This window comes from Parus major, chromosome 4, assembly GCF_001522545.3.
Source record: "Parus major isolate Abel chromosome 4, Parus_major1.1, whole genome shotgun sequence".
Classification (NCBI taxonomy): domain Eukaryota; kingdom Metazoa; phylum Chordata; class Aves; order Passeriformes; family Paridae; genus Parus; species Parus major.
Genome location: NC_031771.1, coordinates 52,428,120 through 52,451,331, shown reverse-complemented (window position 1 = coordinate 52,451,331; position 23,212 = coordinate 52,428,120). Strand labels below are relative to the sequence as shown.

The window sequence follows — 23,212 nt, the reverse complement described above, 5'->3', positions numbered from 1 at the left end:
CAGCCTTAAAAATCTAATTTTTTTTTGTGCTATCTTTTTCCTTTTTATAAGCATTTAAGTCTAGCAAAAATGCCATATGCATGAATTCCTTCAGTATATATCAGTAGAGTTTGCAGTTGAATTTTGAATATTTTTATTCCAACAGTAAATTTCTTCGTGTTGTTTTATTTAATGTGGGAGTATTTCCAAAGCCATCATGACTAAGTATTGAAAACCAATAACTTTACTTTTTGCTTGCAAGAAAACTTTCAATTTTACCACTAGGAAAGACATGGCTGACAGGGCAAAAAAATGGACAAAGGAAAATAAAGAATAGTCAGTCTCATTTACAGCTTCAGTTTGTCATTAAGAAAAAAACCTGCAAATACTACTTTTCAAAAGTCCATATCAGAACATGTAATTTTTGCCTCCATGTGGGTGATTTATAACCATTTAGGTACTTGGTTGGAATAAATACCTAAAGCAAGGCATTATTTAGGTGTGCTTTCATAAATTCAGTTATTCAATATAAATAAGGAGAATTTCAAGAACTGTATTTGTATATGTGTTAGATATTCATGTAACTGAATGAATGTATAGAAAAGGAGAAATACTTTTCACAGAATCACAGAATGAGCTGAATTGAAAGGGACCCAGAAGGATCATTGGGTCCAGCTCCTGCACAGTATCATCCCCAAGAGTCACACCATGTGCCTGAGCCCATTGTCCAAATGCTTCTTGAGCTCTGTCAGATGTGGTGCTGTGACCACCACTCTGGGGAGCCCAACCTTTCTCTGGGGGAGGAACCTTTTCTTAATGATTTGTCTAAACCTCCCCTAACTCAGCTTCAGTCCATTCCCTTGGGTCCTGTCACTGTTCACCACAGAGCAGAGATCAATACCTGCCCCTCATCAGGAAGTTACAGACTGCAATGAGGTCTCCCCTCAGTTTCCTCTCCTCCAGGCTGAACAGACCAAGTGACCTCAGCCCCTCCTCATATGGCTTCTTCTCAAGGCCCTTCACCACTGCCATTAGTCTTCTTTGTACACTCTGTAATAGCTTCTTATCTTATATTGTGGCACCCAAAACTGAATATTCAAGGTGAGGCTGTCCCAGCTCAGGGCAGAGCAGGACAATCCCCTCCCTTGCCTGGCTGCCATGCTGGGCCTGGTGCACCCCAGGACACGCTTGGCCCTCCTGGCTGCCAGGGCACGGCTGGCTCATGTTCAGCTTGTCACGGACCAGGACCCCAGGTGCCTTTCCTGGCACTGCTTTCCAGCACCTCATTCTCCAGTCTGAACCTACATGCAGGACTGCCTCATCCCAGGTGCAGAATGCAGCACCTGCTCTTGTTGAACTTCATATGGTTGGTGAAACCAGTACATTTTCTACAAAAGAAATGTCACTATTCCCAGTAGTGATGCTTAATGAAGTTTTTCATCTTCTATTTCTACCATCAAATTCACACAAAAATGTTAATAATTATATTAACAGTCAATGTCTGTATGTTCTATGAATCCATGAAAGATTAAAAAGAGCATATGAACATAATTAATGCAAATTTCAGGGAGCTGTTGGAAAAATCAGAAACTCTTCTGCTATCTGCTATCTCTAAATCCAGTCATTTCAGTCATTACTTTGCATAACTGTGCCTACTTTTATCAACTTTTATTTTTCAATTTTAAAATAATCACAGTATTTATATTTCTTATGAAAATCCAGGATGCAAAAAGTCAAATGATAAGTAGGCTGCCAGTTAGAGCTTACCAAAAAAATGAAACCGCAAACAGTTGGAAACACTGAGAAACTGGAAGAAAAAAAAAATTTGAAAAGCTGAAAACTGTTGAAAGAAGATGAAATTTGCCAAGTTAACCTGATTATTTTTTTATGCATTGATATTATTATGTTTCTTTTCTCTTTAAGGTCTTTACATGGCAATGATATTTCTGTTGTTCCTGAAGGAGCCTTTAATGATCTTTCAGCATTATCACACCTGTGAGTATTCTGCTGGTGTACTGTATATTTTATTTGTCATGCTTAGCCAGTGTCATACAGCCAAACAAAGACATAATGCAGAGAAGCTCTCTGGAAGAAGCTTTTGCTTGTGTAGAGGCTGGGCACTGGCCAGAGAGCTGGCAGCAGCTCAGCAGAAAAATCCTGGTCCTGATGCTTGGGCTGCAAGCTGAACTTGTTTTCCCCATGTCCTTATGGCAATGAAGGCTGAGCACACTCTGGGCTAAATTTGAAAGTGAGAGCCAGGGGATTGAGAATACTGATCACTCCTTTCTGCTTGGCCCTCCTAGGGCCACATCTGGAATATGTGTCCAGTTTCTCCAGTACAGAGCAGATGTTTATGAACTACAGCAAACCCAGCACAAGGGCAGGCAAGGTTGGGAGGTGACTAGATTGTATGAGCTGTAAGGAGAAGCTACAGGAACTGGACTTATCCAGCCCAGAGAAAGGGATGCCAAGGAGAGACCTAAAAGTCTTCAAGCCTCTAAGGATTATGGCAGTGATGGAGACTCAGAGGTGCACAGTGAAGAATCAGAGCAAAGCATCAAAACCTTCTCTGCTACAAGAGAAATTTGCTTGAATGTAATGAGAAATTCTTCACTGTGACAATGATTCAGCCAGGTTGCCCAAAGAAGCAGAAGAATCTCTGTCCCTTGACATTTTCAGAACTCACTTGGATACAGCCCTGAGCAACCATGACTGCCAAGGTAGCCCTGTTTTGTGCAGGAGGTGAGAATAGATGAAAATTATTCTATGATTCTGTGTCACTATCTTGTTGACACTAAACACATCACATCTGATTTCAAAACACAATTTGAGGCAATAGTTTTCCAGTTTTTAATTTTCATTGGGAACCTAAATTTGAACAAGCTACCTTCTGCAAACCTCATGTTTATGAATTGTTAAAAATTTGAGTGTGTTGACAAGTGCCTTTAGATATATCTGGGGTTTTAAGTTTCTGAACATCAGCAGTGGTTAAAAACTTAATTATCTGTTTCTCATTCAATATTGGACATTTACATTTAGCCCTCAGAAATTTCATACTGATTAAGCTTTCAGTCATTGATAATTCATTGAAATGCTACTATTAAATTAATTTATCTGCATGAAATATCAGTAAAACTTGGATAATTTGATTGTTGATGGTACTTTTTCTTAATGGATACCAGTTATCATTGTTAATATTCTGATTTTAGCAGAATAACTGTGTTAGTTCAGGCTGACATACACTTTTGGAAATACAGAATGGACAAATTCTAGGTGTTTCTTCTTGCCTGGGAAGTTCCCTTGTCACTAGGTCTCCTTTTTTTTACTGCTCTGACTGAAGCCTGACTGAACAAATATGTATATTTTCTTGAGTACAGCTTGGATGTATTAAAAAGTTAATATGAGAGGGCTTTCTGCTTAGTGGGGCAGAAAAGAGTTTTTCAGCTCTGGTAGCTCCTACTGCCTTTGCTTGCCAAAGACTTTCTTGTATCTTTAGAAGACCCACTGATTCAAAGCTGTGGGAAGTATTGACACATCAGGAGAAGGAGGCTGTTCTAATACACCCATTTGATAGTGTTTGCACATTTTGAGATTATCTGTTAAAAGTTCCATGATTCCTGTATTTCTTAAAAGGAACATGAATACATCTTTATGGAATAACACAGGGCTTCAATCCTTCGAACTAGCTAAACAATGTCTCATTGTTTTCAGAGTTTTAAGAGTATTTATAGTTTCTAGCAGAGAAAATAAACACTTAAAAAGCTGTTACAGAAATTAATTCTGAAAATCTCTAGCAAATTATTTTCAATTAAAAAAGAATCACAAGGATCATCATTTAAAGAAGTGGATTTGCTTTCATAATGAAGCTATTCTTATGTAACTACTGCAAAGATAGGATAATGTAGTTTTATTTACTTATGCAGCAGAGAACTCTTAGAGAATTCTGTACATAGTTGTGAGTTCAGTGAGACAGCTCCAAAGAGGAAATAATTAAATCCAATTTGGAATCTTAGAAACAGATGGTTTGTACCAGCCTGGGAGCCATGAACAGAAAAGGAGAAATATCAGGGCAGAACTCTGTGGAATTGTCTTGACTGCTTCGGAGGAAATACTTTATTCTTGTTATCTTGTTAAATTGCCCAGTACCAGTTTCACTCTGCTGATGCAGCTGATCTTTGCCATTACAAACAACAGTGAAACAGAGCTAGCTGGTATTAGATCATCAAAGTTCACACTTAGTGCTGTTAAGAAGATACAGATTTCTGGACTATGTTTCTACCAAAACTATCACTTCTTGATCTAGAGCCCAAATCCAGACACTTAGTGCTGTTGACAGGTGGTGAGAGAGCAGGTTTGCATTTTGAATGATTTTTGCCAACCCATTTTCTGGCTAATTTTTTTAAAAGTTGCCATTTAAAACTTGAATCCCTTTTTTATTTGTCTTTTTTCCACAGGGCTATTGGAGCAAATCCTCTTTATTGTGATTGTAATATGCAGTGGCTATCTGACTGGGTAAAATCAGAATACAAAGAACCTGGTATTGCACGTTGTGCTGGTCCTGGAGAAATGGCAGATAAACTTCTTCTCACAACTCCTTCTAAGAAGTTTACTTGCCAAGGTACTGTTGTTTTGGTGTTGTTTTTTTTCTTTTTTAAGTGTCAATGTTTAGTTTTTACAAATTGTGAATTAAGTGAATAGTGAATTAAGAGTCTTCTGTACTCAAAACAGACTTATTATATAACTCATCCTTATCATTATTACTCATATTTAAAGATACAGCCATTGGTTCTATTCATGAAGTGTATTTATTTTAAATATTTTAATTCCTATCTCTTTTAAAACAAATACAGAGAAAAAGGTCTTTGGACCTGCAGTTCAGTATTCCTCATGATGTACACAGTACATCAAAGTACAGGATTTCACAGGTACTTTGTACTGCCTCCATCATGACTAGAGTTTAAACATCTACACTTCCCTCAGCATTTTTCCTTCAGGCTGTTCACCATAAAAACTGTAAATACATCCATAATCCTTGCAGTCTGCAATTAAATGTATAATATGTCTCTGCTATTCCAGGAGAAAGCACAAACCAAACTAAAAACAAACCAAGAAAAAGGTAGATAAAGGAACGTGATAACTACTATAGAAGTCTCAATGTAAAATGTTGTTAAATGGGCAGGTGTCTCAGGGTATTTAACTCCAAATTGGTACCAGTGTTGCTGGCATTTATATCACATTTATGTGATTGTCTTCTAATTCCTAGGTTCTTTTTCTGAACTGTACTATTATTTTTTACAAAGGTACCCTTTTACTTACATCAAACAAGAAGTTGTTTGGTTTACTGTCTAATCTTTCTCTATTCCACTGATTCATCCCTTAAATATTTTGAAAACACATAAAGCTTCTACTGTAGCTTCATTTTTCATGGTCCTGATTTAAAAACATTGAAATTCCAATTTAAAAAAAAAAATAAATAATGTGTTCTTACATTTGTAAGCCATTACTAAGCTCATTATGATTTCTGAGGCATCAGATGAATATGATCTTTAGTTGTAGAAGTAACTCAGTGTCTAGGTAATCTTCAAGCTGTTTTGACTTACTCATCTTTTAATGTATTTTCAAAGGTGAGCTTTATCTCTTTGTAATTTTGTTCTTACAAAAGCAAAGCAGTGGGTCTTTGTCAGAGTCTGTCTTATCCAAAGTTGTTCTTTACTGCATATTTTATCTATTCAGTCTCTTTTTAGACTTTTGTCAAAAAACTTTTTTTTTTATATATATATATATATATATATATATATATATATAAATACTACTGGAAGCCATCTTGTTACTTGTGATGCCAGTGAATTTTTTTTCCCTCTGAATCTTTCTTGATATTTTTCAGCAGTACATCTCTGAGGTCACTAAAGTGTTTGTTGCATATGACACTCATCTGTTGCAAAGTCTCTTAGCCTCATTTTAGACAGGACATTTTCTGGCCAATCTGATTGTTTTCTTTACCAGCATCCACTGAACAGTACTGCTTTTATTGCACACTCTCATAGGGACACAAGGGAAAGAATTTTTGCATGGACATGAGGAACCTGTTCAGTTATTTCCAGCTTTGTCAGTTTCACAAACTGTATCACTTCTGCCTACAATCATTTTGTTTCTATTAGACAATCCAGGAATTATATCTTACTCCCTCTTGCCCATCAGAAAAGATCTTTTATATTATTATGCAGGGTAAGAATTGTGTATTTGTTTCACTTCCAAGAGTGGAGATGGGGTATTATGGATGCTTTTGAATAAAAATAATTTTTCTACTACTGTCCTATGAAGATGCTCATAATTACAGATTGCAAATAAGCAGCTTTTCAATGACATGATGACCCGTAAGACATTTTGAGTCTGTTGCTCAAAGATAAGTAATTTTATCTTTCACTTAAAAGTGAACTGCTGAATAATAGAAATCAGAAAGATGCTATATTCCTATTAGAACCAAAAATTTTGCCTGTGAATAAAAGGGTTGTTTTCAGTCTGTTGATGGTCCACTACTGTATATGTATTTACAGGAAAAGAGTAGTGTGTAAATAATTTCCTCTTATCACTGTCCATGGATTTATTTGATAGTGAATTGGGTGCTTGAATTTTGCCTACATAATGAATAGTTCCAGCGAAAATGGCATTTTACAATGAAATCTCATCTCAGTTGTAAAGCTCAACAAAATCACTTTACCTTACACTAATTTTATTAATTCTTTCACTGCAGGAATCATCTATTAATATTTTCTTCTTCCAGTTATTTTTTCTACATTTGTGGGTGGGTTTTTTCTTTCATTTTTCTTAATGTGGCCTCTAACAGCTTCTCAATCTTTTACTTTTACCTCTTTATCACCCATGCCCTGCTTCTAGAGATTCCAGGGCCTTGTGGTTTTCTGATACCAGGTAAGGTTATAAGTAGATCTGGAATGGGTGATCTGCTTAACAACAGACCTTCTGACTTTCCTTTTGTGTACCTCAAGCAGATTTCTTTCCTAAGACACGCATGTGTACTGTCTGTTTTCCCCTGTGAAGAATTTACAGATGATTATTCATGATATATCATTTAGTATATTGTATGAACAGTTTTTCTTGTTTCAAAAGTCTGGGTTTAAAATCAGTTATCTAACTGAAATTATTGCTTCCATTTTATTGTACTAAAATTGGTGATTTCATTAGCAGTTTAAATACTGCTTTAGGGGCCATATGCAAAAGAGGAGTCATAAAACGTCGAAGTTTTTCTTCCAACAGGTTTCTTTAGAAGCTGATTTGAGACAGTTTGTGTCATGGTTTTACTTAAAACATCTTAACTACATGTATATATCTATTTTAATAAAATACTGGTTTTTTTCTTGGTTTACAAAATAATTTTTTTTTCCTTCAGGGCTTATTCAAGAACGTAGATGTCTACAACTAGAAAAACTAAACTAACCAATAGGTTATAAACCAAATTCTTTTTCATATACAAGTCTTTTAATGCATGCAAGCAGGAAGAACAGTATAGTGAAAATGAAAATAGGTTTCAAAACTACCTTTGCATTTTTTTTTGATCTTACAACTGATGACTCATAAATCAAAATATTCATTTGTATTGGATACATATTAATTTGAAATAAAGTACAAAATCAGATACTATTACTTACTCTCTTGTTGAGACTTAGGTTCCCATTTTCTGTCTCTGTTTTGGAAGTGAAATTTAGAGTGCTAATCCATTTGGGAACAAAACCTTAGTTACTGAATGTTTTTTTAATTTGTGCCAATTAATTAGCATTTTATTGCATGAAAAATTGAAAAGAGGATACAATATTCAGAATAAGTAGAAGGAAGGATTGATTCCCAGGCTACAGCACAGTATTACAAATTTTTATGTATGTGCATCTTTCAGTTAATTTTTTTTCACAGAGCCTCCTAATATACTCAATAATCAGCAGTAATCTATAGTAGAGTCAGGACTTTCTAGATGTGGATTCTATGATGTTTGCTTCAACTTTTCTACCTCTCTTGTGTGCTGATCTAATAGACCAGATATAGATTTCTCTTTCAAAATAATGTGATGAAGAGAAAAAAAAGATATTGGTCCATACAGATTTTGGCTTTGGCAATAAGCACCTTATCACATATTACCGTGTTCTGCTTGCAAGCTGTGACACAGAAGCATACCAGCAACTGATTAAAAAACAAAAAAATTAAAAGGTCACCCACTCTGTCTGACATTCCCTACTGGATCCTCACAGTCACATGGCTTCCTTCCAGACCAGCTCCTTTACTATTAGTGTGAGATTAATTTGCAAAGAAAAATAAGAAAGTTAAGTGATCTAAGTTTAAAAATAGAATAAAGCCCTATATCTAAGCAAAGCCCTTTTAGCTTTGAAAACTCTGCAGTTTGGCTCATTTTGTATAAAACCTGTTACAGAACAATCAGGCATTTGCTCTAGAAGGCCCCAGTTTGGGATTTTTTCAATTTAGAAGAAATCACTGTTCATTCCTTCAAAGGTACAGTTCATTTGTGGATAAATGAAGGGGTTTTTTTAACAGGGGAGATCTGAAATCAATCTGAAGGCAGTACTGTCATCAGGCCCTAGAGCCAGTGATAGAGAATGCATTATTGTCTTAATAGGCACTTGACAAAGTCACCCATTTTCCCTTACAGTAATCAAACTTCACAAAAATTTATGCCAATTAATCATTATTCATACACAGGTGTTTTCTAACTTTTATAAAGTAACCAGTGATTTCTTCAGTTGTTTGAAAAAAAAAAAACCAAAAAAACCAAAAAACGCTTTAAAATTCACCATAAAATGGTGAATAAAAATGGGAAACAACGGAGAAAAAATAATAAAAATGATCTATATAAAGGACATGGGATTTGTCAAAGCAAGCAAGTCAAAGCTCAAGTCTGGGTTTTGAAACTTAGGATTTTATCAATTTACATTTCTGATTTCTTTCATCATAATCATTAATAGAAGAAGCTAGACTGCAAACATGGATTGCAGTCTTCACTTGCACATAGGTTTAAGGTACAGCTTACATGATTTGTGGGCTCAGCTGATACAGTAATGCACAGAACTTCATTAGGAAGAAAGACAGTATAGAACTATTTATGGTGAGATAGCTTGGACAAAGCAATTTATATTACAGTTTCCAGATGATCAAGAAATTTAAAGGTAATTTTACCATTTCATTTTGCCATCTATGTGATCCTGCAGATAAAAAACATGTTTAAGCAAAAATGCATTTAAAGAAGTGTTCTCAATGACACCATCATGGGAAGGATTGAAAACTGTGATACCCCATTTTCTCACAGGCAATTCCTACTCCATAACAAAACAAGAGCTGAAATTGTATTCTTCATTTTATTAATACAAAGGAAAGGTAATTATCATGAATCAGAACTATACAGCTTTCAGAGAATAGGAATATGGGAATCACTTTGGTGAGATTCTTAACAAAAATAAAAAGTGATGTTTAAACCAAAAATACAATTCCATTTTCTTTTGTTCATGTCAAAAGCATGAAGGACAGTTCCACATCTCATAAATATAGAAACACCATAAAGTCTAAAATTCAAAGCCTATTTTAAAATCAAAAGCAACATGTCAGATAGCTCCTGTCCAATGTAAATTAATAGTTGCTTGTTTCTGACTATCCAATTTGTATTTTTAAGGGTCTGTGGATATTAATATTCTTGCAAAGTGTAATCCCTGTTTATCAAATCCATGTAAAAATGATGGAACCTGCAATAATGATCCAGTTGACTTCTACAGATGTACATGTCCATATGGTTTCAAGGTAGGTACTGCATGAGGAGGAAAAGCTCACTGAAATATCAGCTTATCCTTAAAAACCTTTAACTATTATTTGTCTGCCTTCCACTACTGTCTGTATTTTCTTCTTACATTATAATTGTTGTTCCCTGTGTAGGGTCAAGACTGTGATATTCCCATTCATGCTTGCATTAGTAACCCATGCCACCATGGTGGAACTTGTCATTTGAAAGAAGGAGAAAAAGATGGTTTCTGGTAGGTTTTTAATTGTGACAGGATGGAAAACCACTGAGATTTTTATGGTAAACTAATGTTTGTGTTAATCTTTAAGTTCTCTGTGTTTGCTGGTAAGACCCCTTAAAGGCAGATTTTTAGCACTTTGTAATTTTTCAGAACATGTTGCCATCCTTGGAAAGCTTCTAGAGCTTTCAATCTGTTAAAAACAATAACAAATGACTGTGATTAGTTGAGGCATATCAGGTCAAGACAGCATAGTATTGACTCCATTATGTTAATTAATAGCTAGCTAGATCCCTGCTGAAAAAATCTCATAATTCATCTGTTGTTGTGTGTATTACTTCAACAGACAGCATGTAAATGATAAAATGTAAATCCCAGTGAAACAGAAAATTAATGATTCATTTGAAACTCACTATGCCAGCAGATAAACATGCTGTGAGCATTTTTAATCCTGAGTTATTTAATCACACAGTACAATTACTCCAGATGTACTTCATGAATTATGAAATAAAGTTCTTTAGCATTCTTATGTGAGATTATTAGTCATTTAATAATCTACACCTCAAGCTTGTTAAAAATGACACTTCAAAAAGATAAAATTCATTATCCTTCAATTCGTTATGACATTATTCTTACTTTTAATCCAAATTCTGCCCCAGGATTAAATAGCCTTCTATTAAAAATTAAGTGAATACATCTTAATAATATGCGTCAAGAATTTAAATTGACATAGTCACGCCTCAGAATTTGACCTTTTTCATTTATTTGTTTGTACACTACATATTTTAAAAATCAAAGCAATATCATAGTGAAAGCTTCAGAAATTATAGGTAGTACAAATTACATGAAAATGTATGTGTAGTCATGTTTGAGTGACTTTTACATTTACTATCTATTTTGATGTGTTTGTTTTGCAGAAACATGATTAAAAGCAAAACATAAATTACTGCTTTAAATAATTTATGCAGGCTTTTGCTTTTTTATATGAATGCATGTTCATTAAAGAGAGTTTTGTATTGGTGCATTTAACTGAATCATTGTGGAAAACTACTGATCGCTGATTCCACAATATTTTCCATATATTTAACCTTAAAAAACCAAAAAAAGATCACTTTCCATAAGAAATATAATCGTACAATGTAAAGGAATAATGCTTTTCAAAAGGAATTCTCCATTATTTAATTTAGCAGGATCCTTAAAGTGAAGACTGAGCTATGACTTTAGAAGCATTTTTCTGTAATTTAAAAGACAGAATATACTTTGGGATTATTTAATATAAGGACTTTTTACATTATATCAACCATGTTCTGTTGTGGAATATTATAATTCTAATGTTATTCTATTAACTACAGAATTTCTTGTCTGGACTCCCCACCTAAAATGTCCATGTGGTTATTTGGTTTTCTATATTACAGGTGCACTTGTGCAGATGGATTTGAAGGTGAAAACTGTGAAGTAAATGTTGATGACTGTGAAGACAATGACTGTGAAAACAATTCTACTTGTGTGGATGGCATTAATAACTATACTTGCCTTTGTCCACCTGAATATACAGGTAGGAATATATGAGAAAGCACAGGTAATTCAAGAATTCCTAGCAGAACAGTAATATTTTCCACTTTGCAGGTATATTAGTAGTTACTGTACTTAATACCAGGTATCCCTCCATATTTTTCTCCTATATAGTTTGTAGTCAAAATTAGATTTGATGTCCACTCATTAATTCCTTTTTTTTAGTTTTGAAATTACAGCATTTTTATATTTTAAAGGTCATTCAAAATGTGCCCCTCCTTACTGTTTTCCTAAACACCCCAGTGGAGGACTTCTGTAGCTGTAGAAATCTGAAAAATATTCTGCTTTTATCCTAATCCTCATTTTACTATGAAGAATTTGTCTGTGCCATTGGGGAACTGTATTTGGCACCCCTGGATGCTGTACTGTACTTTGCTAGAAATATTAATATCAAGTGTGATGCTTCCTACACAGAATAAAAATACAAGAGTCTTTTGTTTCTGCCAGTTGGCAGCAAAGCCAAAGCATATCCTTCTCTTTGTGACAGAGGATCTCTTGCTTGCTGTCATGGTCTCTGTGGGAATGGAGGATATTTGGAACAGCAGCACGGAGGAAGTAGGACCTGTTGTTTGCACTGATATTTTTTATAGCTCTTCTAACTAGGCAGATCTATTTTCTATCAAATAGTTGACCACTAGAAGAACATAGAGCTTAAATTCATTATGATTTGAAGTGCATAAAAAAGAAATGTAAGATTCATCATTATTTGAGAATTAATTCTACTCAGTCATCCTATATTTTTTACTTTAATCAAGCATAGTTGAGGTCTGTGAAACTGTAAGGAGAGGGGAATGCCTGAATCAATTTCATTTACTGAAAACCCAGCTAACTCCTTTCTCATCCAAAGAGTTTCCATCACTAGTTCTACAGAGTGTTGCATTGCTCCCCTGTTGTAGGTTATTCAAATTCAAAGTCAGTATTTGAATATTGGGAATGCACAACAAGTGAAGATGTTAAAACACAAGTATAAGAAATACAACTTCATGATCTAATAGAGGTATTCATCCAGTACTTATTCTGGGTAAATGTTTGGTAGAGATTTCCCCATGCAGGATAAGCTACAATATCTAAAGCAATACAAAAACCAAAAAGCTATTTAACAATACGTGGATGATCCATATGTGGATGGAGATACATAATCTCGTAAGAGAAAATACTGTTTTGCCAAGTACCAATACCTTAATACCTAAGTGCAATTGAAAATTCAAGCCTTGGAAGGAAATAACAGGTAACAGGCTCAGGAAGTAGAAACAGCAGTTCTCCTACAACTAATATTTCAGGTATATATAAGTTCAGCTCCTCTGGGATCAGTTCTAGGATCTCCTTTAAAAATGGGATCAGGTGTTCTCTTCTGTAGGCTGGAAGAATGCAAAGCAAAGTCACATCAGTCCAGTGTTGCTCTTCAGAGGCTTCATGCTGAGAGGTTTCATATGCCTGTTACACAGGAGATAGTTCACTTGCAAGTGCATTCCTCCCATGCAGCCTTGCAGGTGTTTTTACCTGCCTTTAACTGTTAGAGTCAATAGCTTGTTGGATTCACAGTATGCCATGGGAAGGGCTGCTTTTTATTAAATATCCATAAAGTGGATACAAAAGATCATCCATATGTGCTAGCCTAAAACTTTGATTAAGTGTGTCTGTTGCATTTTTGGAGTATTGTAAATGAAAGAAAATTTTAAATTTACAATTGAAATAATTGAAACATTTCTCTATATATCTCTGTGGACAGAGAAAAAAGGAGAGAATAAACATTGATAAATTTTTTGATGTTTGTATTGCAGTTGTGCTTCTTTAGTCAAAATACAAGGAAATGCATTTTTAAATTTGCTTCATACTTGTGCATGATTGTACCGTAATCATACTGTGAGTTTTACAGATACAATGTCTGCTTATAATCTCTACTGAAGTCAGTAAGACATGTGAGTAGGTGAGAGTCTTCTCACCAGCTCTTAAAGAAATCAAAACAATCTGTTTTTAATCAGTAAGTTTAGTCTCCCAGTTAAAAACTGTTGAGAATTCACACTAGCTCATCAGACATTTTTCAACACTTTTTTTTTAAATGTTGCTTTTTTAAATGCATCACTAGAGCCTCAACTAATTTTATAGTAAGTGGAGCAAAAATTTAGGTTTTCTATTACACAGTAAAGTACAGAATTCTACAATATACTAGCTGTCATACAAAGCATCTAAGAATAGGACATAATATGTGAGATCTTAAGTGATTTTTGATATTAGTTACAAGGTGAAAATGTAAAGCATTGAGCTAGCCAATGGGGTCCTCATATCTGTCATCCACAGTCTTGCATAAGAACTTTTAGTATTAAGAATTAGCCCAAAAGCTGTCTGGACACATGAGGATCTAAAAAGGGTAATGCTCAGAATATAAAGTAATTGTGCAGTTGTCTCAAGTGAGTATGAGGTACCAAATAATTTGTAGAACTTTTCTTTTTCTCTGACCTATAATCTGAGTTGAAAGATGAATAACAGAATCCCTGTCAAGTATGTATAGAGTGATTTTAATGAGGAAATCTTTAAACATTTGGATTTGGATATCTGTTCTAACACGTTGAAATCAGATATGCATATTTCTAATGTTTGTTTTTTATGAAAGGATTTTTCACTAAATGAATTCATGTACTAGCTGACCAAAAGTAGCTTGACAATCAGGAAAACAAGCTATATACTCATATTCAGTATAAACAAAGATTTTTAAATTCAGAGGCATTGATCTATAGCTCAGAAAGTCCCTGAGCCAAAAGTGGTACAGTGTATATACTAGGAAAATGCTACTGTAGGCTTCTCCTGTCCTCTTTTAATTTGTCTGACAATACCCTGAATTGTCTTTGTTCAACATGTCATAGCATATATGTACTCAACATGGAATTGCACCAGCCCAGAATATTTTTCTGGGTGAATGACTATCTGCAAATATTCTTTACATTTCAGCAGCACAGTATAAGGAAGAATTCAGCTGAAACATGCTGGTATAAAATGTAAATCATTCTTCTATAAAGACTTATTTTTATGTGGAGGGCTTGTTAGAATCCAAAATGAACTGCAAAGAATGTTGCACTGTAAAACCTAACAGTCAATTTCTGACTTTCAAGAGATTCTAAAAATCCCTTGAAAATCAACACTTCTCAACTATATTGTGTTGATTTAAATCAAGCAGTTAAAAAGCTTATTGTGTTGCTGCATAAGAATCAGGGATCTGTTTTGCTTTGCCTCGGTTAAGTTTTACAGCAGCCACCACAGTTACAGGTGGAAAGACAAAGAATGGTATTTGCACTATAAAATGAGCTTTCTTAAGATCACAGACTGTAACTGTGACACAACAGTAAGCAAGTGGAATCAACAGACATTCAGGATTACTGATGAAACGTGGAGAAATAAATTATTTAAAATACCCGACTATGTCCTGCACTCTTTAATCTTGCTATTCTCTTAACATTACCATCTCCTTTATTTTAACCGCAGTCTGGTAAACTTCAGGTCATTTTATGTGCATTCTATAGATTACAGATAATCATTTCTCTTGCTCATTGTCGTCAGTCATTAGATCACAGAACTAACTGATCCGGAAGTAAAACCTCTCTTACGCCACTGGTGGCATGTACTTCTTACCCTTCTGTTTGTTTTGTTCTGCTGGAGGTGAGACTTTGAAGCTTGCTTCGTTTGCTATATCAACCTCTCTGCTGCTATAGTTGTGCATTAGCTTAATGTGCTATGCTGTTGTATTACAATGTAAAAAGTCTCTTGTCTCTTCTGTCTTTGTCACTGCAAGCTGCTAATCTGAATGAAGTGGAAAAAGGTCAGTTGTCTTTTAAGCCTATTTTCACTTACCTTGGTTTCTCACTTTCCTTTTCTTAAAGGTGCATGGATTTCAGTTATTACAAATGATCAAATAGTATATAGATATAATTTAGAAAGCTCACTGCAAATCCTCTAATTAGGCACTTGGCTGTTGCTGTGAATTCATGTCAAAAGAATGTTGTTGAAGATGCAGATCGCTGTGCAGGAGTACTTTAATACTGCATTCAATGTCTTTTTTTCAAATGTATTAAAAACTTGTGCAGACATTGATACAGAACTAAAAAAAAAGCTTACGTTATTGTGTTCTGAAATCCTTATTCTCCTCACCTAAAGCCATCCCTTGGTTCTGTGCTAATGTATTCTCTGTGTTATAGCACTGTTTTTCTTTAATATTTTCAGTAGTTTGTGTTACTAGAATACGCTGGAGTATTGAATGGCAATCTTCTTGCTCCTCATTTCTGTGGCTTCTTATTTCCTGTAAATATCTAAGGAAACTGAAATGACCATATTAATCTGGGGCTATGGTAGAAGAAAGGTAATATTGAAGAGATTTATGACACTAACTTCGGGCGTTTGATTTTTAAACTTTTTTAAGTTTCTGCTTAGCACCTTACACACTAAGAGAGATAAACCATCTGCTCTGCAATCCAGTCATATATACAGTCTGAGACCTAGCATAATCAATGACAGCATATTTATAAAGTTGCATATTTAGTTTTAAAAGCAAATAAGTAATTTTTAGCATATTTTCCATTAATTTGATAAATATATTTACAGGTTTTAAAGCAACATATATAGTAATAAATATATGTTCATTATCTGTGAAATAGCATGTTGAGTGAGACTGCAATTATATCATCAATGTTGCTTAATAACATCTATGTTGATTAATTTAGACATCTGATGAATAATTCCTACAACTTAAACTCGTAGTGTAAATTTTCTCTGTAACTGAAGCAGAGTATAAGACATTTTCAGAAAATTATTCCAGCCACAGGTTTTCCATGCTTAAACTGTCTCCCATTTAGACATATTGCTGTATTTGCATTTTATTTCTACTCATCTGCACAGCAAAAGTAGCCTGATGTTTTTCTTGTTTATTACACAAGTGTGAACTGTAACATATTAAAATTACTGATGATAGAAAGAGCAAACTCCTCACAAACAAATTATCAAACATCCAGGGGATGTGAACTATGTTTGGCTCCAAAACTAAGCAGATGTGTAATATGTGATACATATTTATAGTAGCTTGCCCAGCTGAACATGAAAGTTATTTATAGTCTTTATGGGGTTTGGAGGATCAGTCAGATTCACCATGCAAGACATCATTTGAATTGTGACAATATTAGGGAAAAAAAGGGATCATTTCAAGCAGTTATTTCAGTTCATGCAAGCCTCAGACACAACCTTCTTGCCACTGAAATAAAGGAGTTGCATTACTACTTTGAATTCACTTGGTAATCAGATAAGTACCTTCCTGAAATTTAAGCATGCAAGTAATCAAATGCAAATCATGTGATATCAAACTTGATAAAAAGTTTAATAATTCCATCAAATTAAATCATAATTCTCATCGTTGTAAGAACTGCATGTTACAGATTCTTAGAATAAAGATGTTACTCTTGCTTTTCATCACTCACAAAAATTTTTATATCATCTAGCTTAATATACTTTAAATTACTCTTCTATTAAAAAGCTCAAGTATTAAAGTAATTTTACAGCATTTGCATAAAGGGGAAATATACATGATATTTGTGGCAAGCAGAGCTACCTGCTTCTGGTTTAATCACTGCCATTACTCATTCTAGTCTATGATCCACCCTTCTGTTTACCTTAATTGTCTTAAAGCTTACCCGCCTAAATGTTTCTTTGCAGTTACCAAGCAGTGTGTACATGAAACAAGCAGAAATGTTAAACTAAACTAAGCCTCGTCTTATGCTGAGATCCACAAGCATAAGGGCATAGCTAAAAATACCTATGTGATGGTGAAAGTTGGGAACAGCCCAGCAATTTGATTCTAAAATTAAATTCTAAAAAAATGTTCAGATTTATGATTATAAACTGCATCCTACTGTCACTGTGAACTTTTGTTAATTCTAAGAAATTTTGTCCCTCATATAGTTGGTATTTTTATTTGTATTTTCTGAGTAATGAGCTTAAGACCTGAAATAATTTGTTGTGTACTGCACATCAAACTCAAGATCTAATAAAAATGCAGCAGTTTTCTGTATATAGTTTGTTAAATGGAACTGACATTTTCCAACCCGTACTGCACTCTGTTGGCTGTTTGAGTCACAGTTTTAAACAGAGACCTCCAGTCAAAGTCAGATAGTGATACCTAGTTTATAAAACACAAACACTGCAGAAGTTGACTCACAGAATATCATAACATAGCAGCTCAGAGCTGAAATGGATATATAGGCACACACATAAAATCCTTCTATTCTAGTCTGTGGTAGGTATTTTTGGTATTTTGACTTTGGAAAAGAATAAGTCTTCTGGGAAAAATCTGGGTTTTGATAATTAAAACTGACTACTGTTGCTTTTGGGTTCTCGGTCTAGTTTTTTTTGCTATCAAACTCAGCTTTGCTAATAAGGGTGATTTTAAACTTGTTTCTTCATATACTTGTCCATAACTGGCAATGTGCTATTACATTAAGAAGCCCATGTCCATTTTTGTTAGAGCTGTCCACTTCATTCAGAAGTGTAGTGGCTGACATTGCTTTATTTTAAATTTCTTGCCCAATTATTCAAAATAACAAAAATGTAAATCCTTTTTCACCTCATTGCCTTGTTACTCATTATTTGTTGTACTACATCCAGATTTAAAATCCAGAATTAAAGGTCTATTTATTGAGAAAAGAAGTCTTGGGGAGATGTTATCACCCTGTTACAGTATTTTAAAGGGTGGCTACAAAAATGGAAAATGGAGACTTCCTTTTTTACAATGTGTCAGATGGAAAAGGGGAGGGGTAATGGATACAAGTTACTCCTGGGGAGATGCCAGTTAGAATTAAAAAAGAGGGAAATTTTTTACAATGAGGACGCAGAGCCATTGGAGTAATCTTCCCAGGAAAGTTTTTCCCCCAACATTAGACTTTTTTTAGGATTCAGCTGGAAAGGTTACTGGGCCATCTTGTAGAGACAAGGTTTTTCCAGGAGGTGATCCTTCAGGGATAAACCTGGTATTCTGTGATTAAGGTTTTAGTGATTTATAATCTTACCAAGTCATAAGAGTGAATTAACACACACAGGAAACACAAACTGATCTGTGAATCTAGCAAACACACAGCTTTGGTTACCTTTATAAAGTATCATCAGTATATATCAGTATTTCATAATGTTTTCTGACTGTTTAAGTCTACATCATACTCTATGCAAAATCTCCGTAAATATTTGTCTTCAGCTTGGAGGGTCGTGTTCATTTGTGCCAACCACATAATTCCACTGTTTTCAATGATAGTCTATACCAGAAACCAGACTCCCTTAGATTAATTAAGCCAGACATTTTATGAAAAGAGTTATTGCTGGTTCTAATTAAACTTTGGAAGCTTTTCACAGGTTTTTTGACACTTTATCCGCTACTTATCTTTAAAAAAACTAGTCTGTTCCATATTCTCCTACATACAGAAATCCCATCTTTCAAAAACACAATTACTTAGCCAAGCTTTTAAACAAGCTTCAGTTACAATATTATTAGATGAATAAAAGAATGTCCTCACACATTGGTGTCGAGCTTCCTTGAATTGAGACTTTTTTTCACAACCTTTTCTGATTATTTTGAAGTGTGCTCTTTAAATGTTGCATTATGTTTCTCAAATCAGGAAACTTTCTAAGATTTTCTTCCAGTAAGGCCAAGGAGCCTAACTTGGTAAATCTGGGGTTTTGTTGTCCGATGTGTGTTTCGCTTTCATCACTATCTTTTCATTTCAACAACATTACCTACTCCTTTTCACCTTGTCTCATTTAAATTCTGAATAACACAATGGTTATTCAGTACACTGAAGAAGGGGTTTCTTTACCAGGAAACTGTATTCTTCAGTAGTTCAGTTTCCATGTCCCATAATTTACTTACCTTTTCTGTTACCTTTTTCAGAAATTTATTTTGGCCATGAGAATGCTCCATTCAGAGTATAGGTCCATTATCATTTATTAATATTAACTGTTATTATCTATTAGCTGTACAAGACCTTGCTTGGGTTATCTTGCCTTATTCTTTTGGTATTTACATTTTCATTCAGAAATTGAGTATCTGATGTACATATTTGCATTCCATCTTGATTTTTTTCTTTACTGATCCTGTGTACAAGTCTGTCATCAATGCTACTTTCTTAAAAACTAAAGGTTGTACTATAAGTAAAACTAACTTGTATGGTCATGCTATTTTTACGTGAATCTTTTGCTACGTGGCCACCATCCTGTTTCCTGTTTGCTATGGACTGTTTAAATAAAGCTCCAGGGATATCATTCGTCGTGCATACAATGTGCAAATGCAAGGGAAAAGTTTCCTTACTTTTCTGCCATCACAGCCCAAAAAGTTCTGTTTCTACATGCTTTTCTACAGAGTACTCAAATCAAACTCCTACCATAATGTCAAAAATGCCTGGAGATGTTTGATGATGTTTTCAAGCCATTTGGCTGCAGTATGTCTGGTAGTGTAACACTGATTTTATAATTTGAAGTGGACATTTTCCAAAGCTGTAAACCTCTTTAAAACTTAAATGTCCAATCATTATGTAGGATTCACAGCCAAGAGTGGGAAATAAAGAGATTTCAAGTGCCCCTGAGCACTCTGCATGACGTGATTCAGCTTTCAGTATACTTCTGAAGATATTAGGGTCAGCAACCTATGAATACTAAAATGCAGTGTTACTCTAAGTAATCCTCTATAAGTACCTGGGGGAGGATTTTCAAAAATGTACAGGTTTAGATACTATTGAGTAAAACTATTTGCCACCCAAGTAATTGCAGAGATCTGTGCCAATGATAATCTAAGATGAATTAATATCCTGCAGCAAAATAATTTTAATAAATTTGACAGGAATGGTAAGAATGCTTGTTCCTATTATGCCACTCATAAATTACCATTTTCTAGGTAGTTTGGTTTTCTTTTCACAGAACTATTACTGTGAATGTATGAGACAGCAAGCCCCAGCCCTGCTTGGAGATAGGTTCAATATGTCACTTTGAGAAACTCTCTTATATACTGTCGGATTTATTATTCTTGGGAATCTTTAGAGGTGCTTTTATCCAAGTTTTATTAGCAATGTACAGCTACATTTTCATTATTTGTAGTTGGGGTGTCATGTATTTTTCAGTTCTGCATGTAATTTAATCTACAATATATGTCGTAATAAGATATTTGTATAGGTGTGTGTATATATGTCTGTATATATATCCACATATATGTAGGCACATATATACATTTCTAAGCTATGGGAATGTGCACAAACTAGGTTAAAACAACAGTCATTTTTGGTCATTCTACTCCCATGATCCTTAAAATCTGAACTCACTTTTCCCATGCTTATATCTCACTCTTAAACACTGTTGGTCTTTAAACAGATTTCAGCTATTACAAGTTCTGCAAATTGACTAAATGCTATGTGAAGAATGGCATTGAAGACCTCTTATAAATGTATTTGTTTGGACAAAACCCTTTGAAAAGAGAAAGGGATCTGGGTTTTGTTTGATATATCGTGGGATGCAAACAATCCCTGGTATTTTGGGATGCCTTGTGCAGTGACCTAGTCATAACAGATGCACATTTCCAGACTAATAATTCTATTGAGAGCTTGAAGAGGCTTTGAGGATAGAATTATAATCCTATAGTCATCTTCAGTGGCCTGCATTTGATCTCCATTCTGTTTCCTACATATATTGACTAAGTCACATTGTTACTGACAGTTTTCCTGAGGCTCCTAAGTGACCTGTTCATGAGGGCCATTTTCTTATGTTAACTCAAACCTTTATTTGGTTTGTAGGGAAGATGCACTACTTGCAAATTGATAATGTGATATTTATTTAATTTTTTTTTTCTTTGTTAGAACCAGTCTGGATCTTTTGCATGGCTGCAAAATACTTATTTAGCTGTTTTTTGGTTTGTCCTCTCATTTTTGAAGATCCCATGTCTTATTGCACTTAGTATGCATTTTACAGTTGTGTTTTTAACTGGCATAACCATCTTCACCCCTGCTTCAGTTTTGCCTTTTTCTCTATCCTTGCTTTAATACAGACTGTTCCTCAGCTCCTTTTATGTTTTTATTTGTTCACTACACTGCAAGATGCTCCCATGCTCAGCTCAGTAAAACTGAGGGACACCAAGTATTGCCTCTTTAAAGGCAAGTTTGAGCAGTGGAAGTGTCTGATCATTCACTCCTTTCTTCTGCTCTTTTTCTTGTCATTGCAATGTACAGTTCTACTTCTCCTTGCTTGCTAGCTCATGTTTTATTACTGGATGAAGGACAGGGACAACCCTACCCCCTTAATAGTGTTAGAGTCTGATGGACCTGTTAGTCCCTGAATTCAACAGGCACAGGGTTTACCTCTGTTTATTATAAATATCTTCTTCATATGGATGCTGGAATAAGTGTATCTGCCTTAAAAACCAATTATTACAATCTTAGTAAGTGCACTATCCATGGTATCATCTGATAAGTTAGTCAGGGAACAAGATACTGTTGATCTGTTTACAAACCTGTGTGTCCTTTTCATAAAGTTGCAAATAGAACAATTTTTAACCATATTCAAATATTTTTTAGATTATAAGCCCATTTTGGAAATTAGAGCCACTGCCTCTATCAGCAGGGAAGGATAAACATTTTACACAGAATATTTTTTTCTTTTCTTTTCACAGAACAGATTATAGATAATTATGGTACATTAACAAATGCAAAAAATGGAGAGTCATATTTAAGGAAAAGTAGAAAACAAGTTTTCATTTTTGGATAATTGGAATTGTATTGACATGCAGTGATATTAACAGGTTTTTTTCAGGTAATAGATTACTTATAGTGATAGTGCAAATCTGGCTATTTATGTATCTAATGTGCTTAGAAATAAGTAAATGAAAAGCATATTGATGGCTTTTTTGTTCTAGTGAATTTAATCACTAGTGTTGCTATATAGCAGAGCTAGATAAATATTGTGAATGAAAAAGAATTACAAAATTAACATTTATATCCATCTATAGATGATTGATGTTGAATTTGATATTGTTTATAAAGAAGTTACCAGGTATATTATTCTTTATTTTTATTATTTCTGTGTTACCATTTATTTATTATTATTTATTATAATGGTATTCATTACTATGTAAAGAAATATGCATATTTTAGTGTTAGCAAAGGAATTTGTAGCTATTGCTTTCAAAATTCTGTTCATTGCTATTTTCAAGTCACTGTGATATTTTCACTGAATTGACAACATACATTATATTTCAGGTGAACTCTGTGAGGAGAAATTAGATTTCTGTGCCCAAAACCTGAATCCTTGCCAGCATGATTCAAAGTGTATCTTAACACCCAAAGGATACAAGTAAGTTTGAAATGTTGCTAGAGTCCAACTGAATCAAAGTTTGTATTTTTCCATCCTGCCTATCTTTCCTTCTGTTTATATGGAAGCCAGTTCTATTCTAGAAGTAATGATTTTGATTATTATTAAACCTTATGGCAGAAAAGGCAATTATTTTCATGTAAAGCTGCATTATTATCTTAGTATGCTTTACTGAATTTTGCCAATCTTTGAAAGGGCTAATTCCAACCAGATTTTAAATAGAAACATGGGCTAGTCTTTATGATGGTCTATACAAAACCCTCATA

At 34.3% G+C, this 23,212-nt stretch overlaps 1 protein-coding gene across 12 annotated transcripts in view; it reads left to right on the top strand.

The window, feature by feature from the left end:
- The window catches only part of SLIT2 (slit guidance ligand 2), a 260,141-nt gene that overhangs the window by 216,058 nt on the left and 20,871 nt on the right, over positions 1–23,212 (top strand). For 8 of the 12 annotated variants that reach the window (XM_033513635.1, XM_033513633.1, XM_033513634.1 and 5 more), the window contains 7 exons: positions 1,903–1,974; positions 4,434–4,597; positions 9,665–9,789; positions 9,922–10,019; positions 11,420–11,559; positions 15,361–15,387; positions 22,835–22,928. In XM_033513635.1, the coding sequence (XP_033369526.1) occupies positions 1,903–1,974; positions 4,434–4,597; positions 9,665–9,789; positions 9,922–10,019; positions 11,420–11,559; positions 15,361–15,387; positions 22,835–22,928 (720 nt within the window). The remainder of the gene's footprint in view (positions 1–1,902; positions 1,975–4,433; positions 4,598–9,664; positions 9,790–9,921; positions 10,020–11,419; positions 11,560–15,360; positions 15,388–22,834; positions 22,929–23,212) is intronic. The other 4 variants (XM_015625539.3, XM_015625541.3, XM_015625540.3 and 1 more) reach the window with 1 other exon arrangement.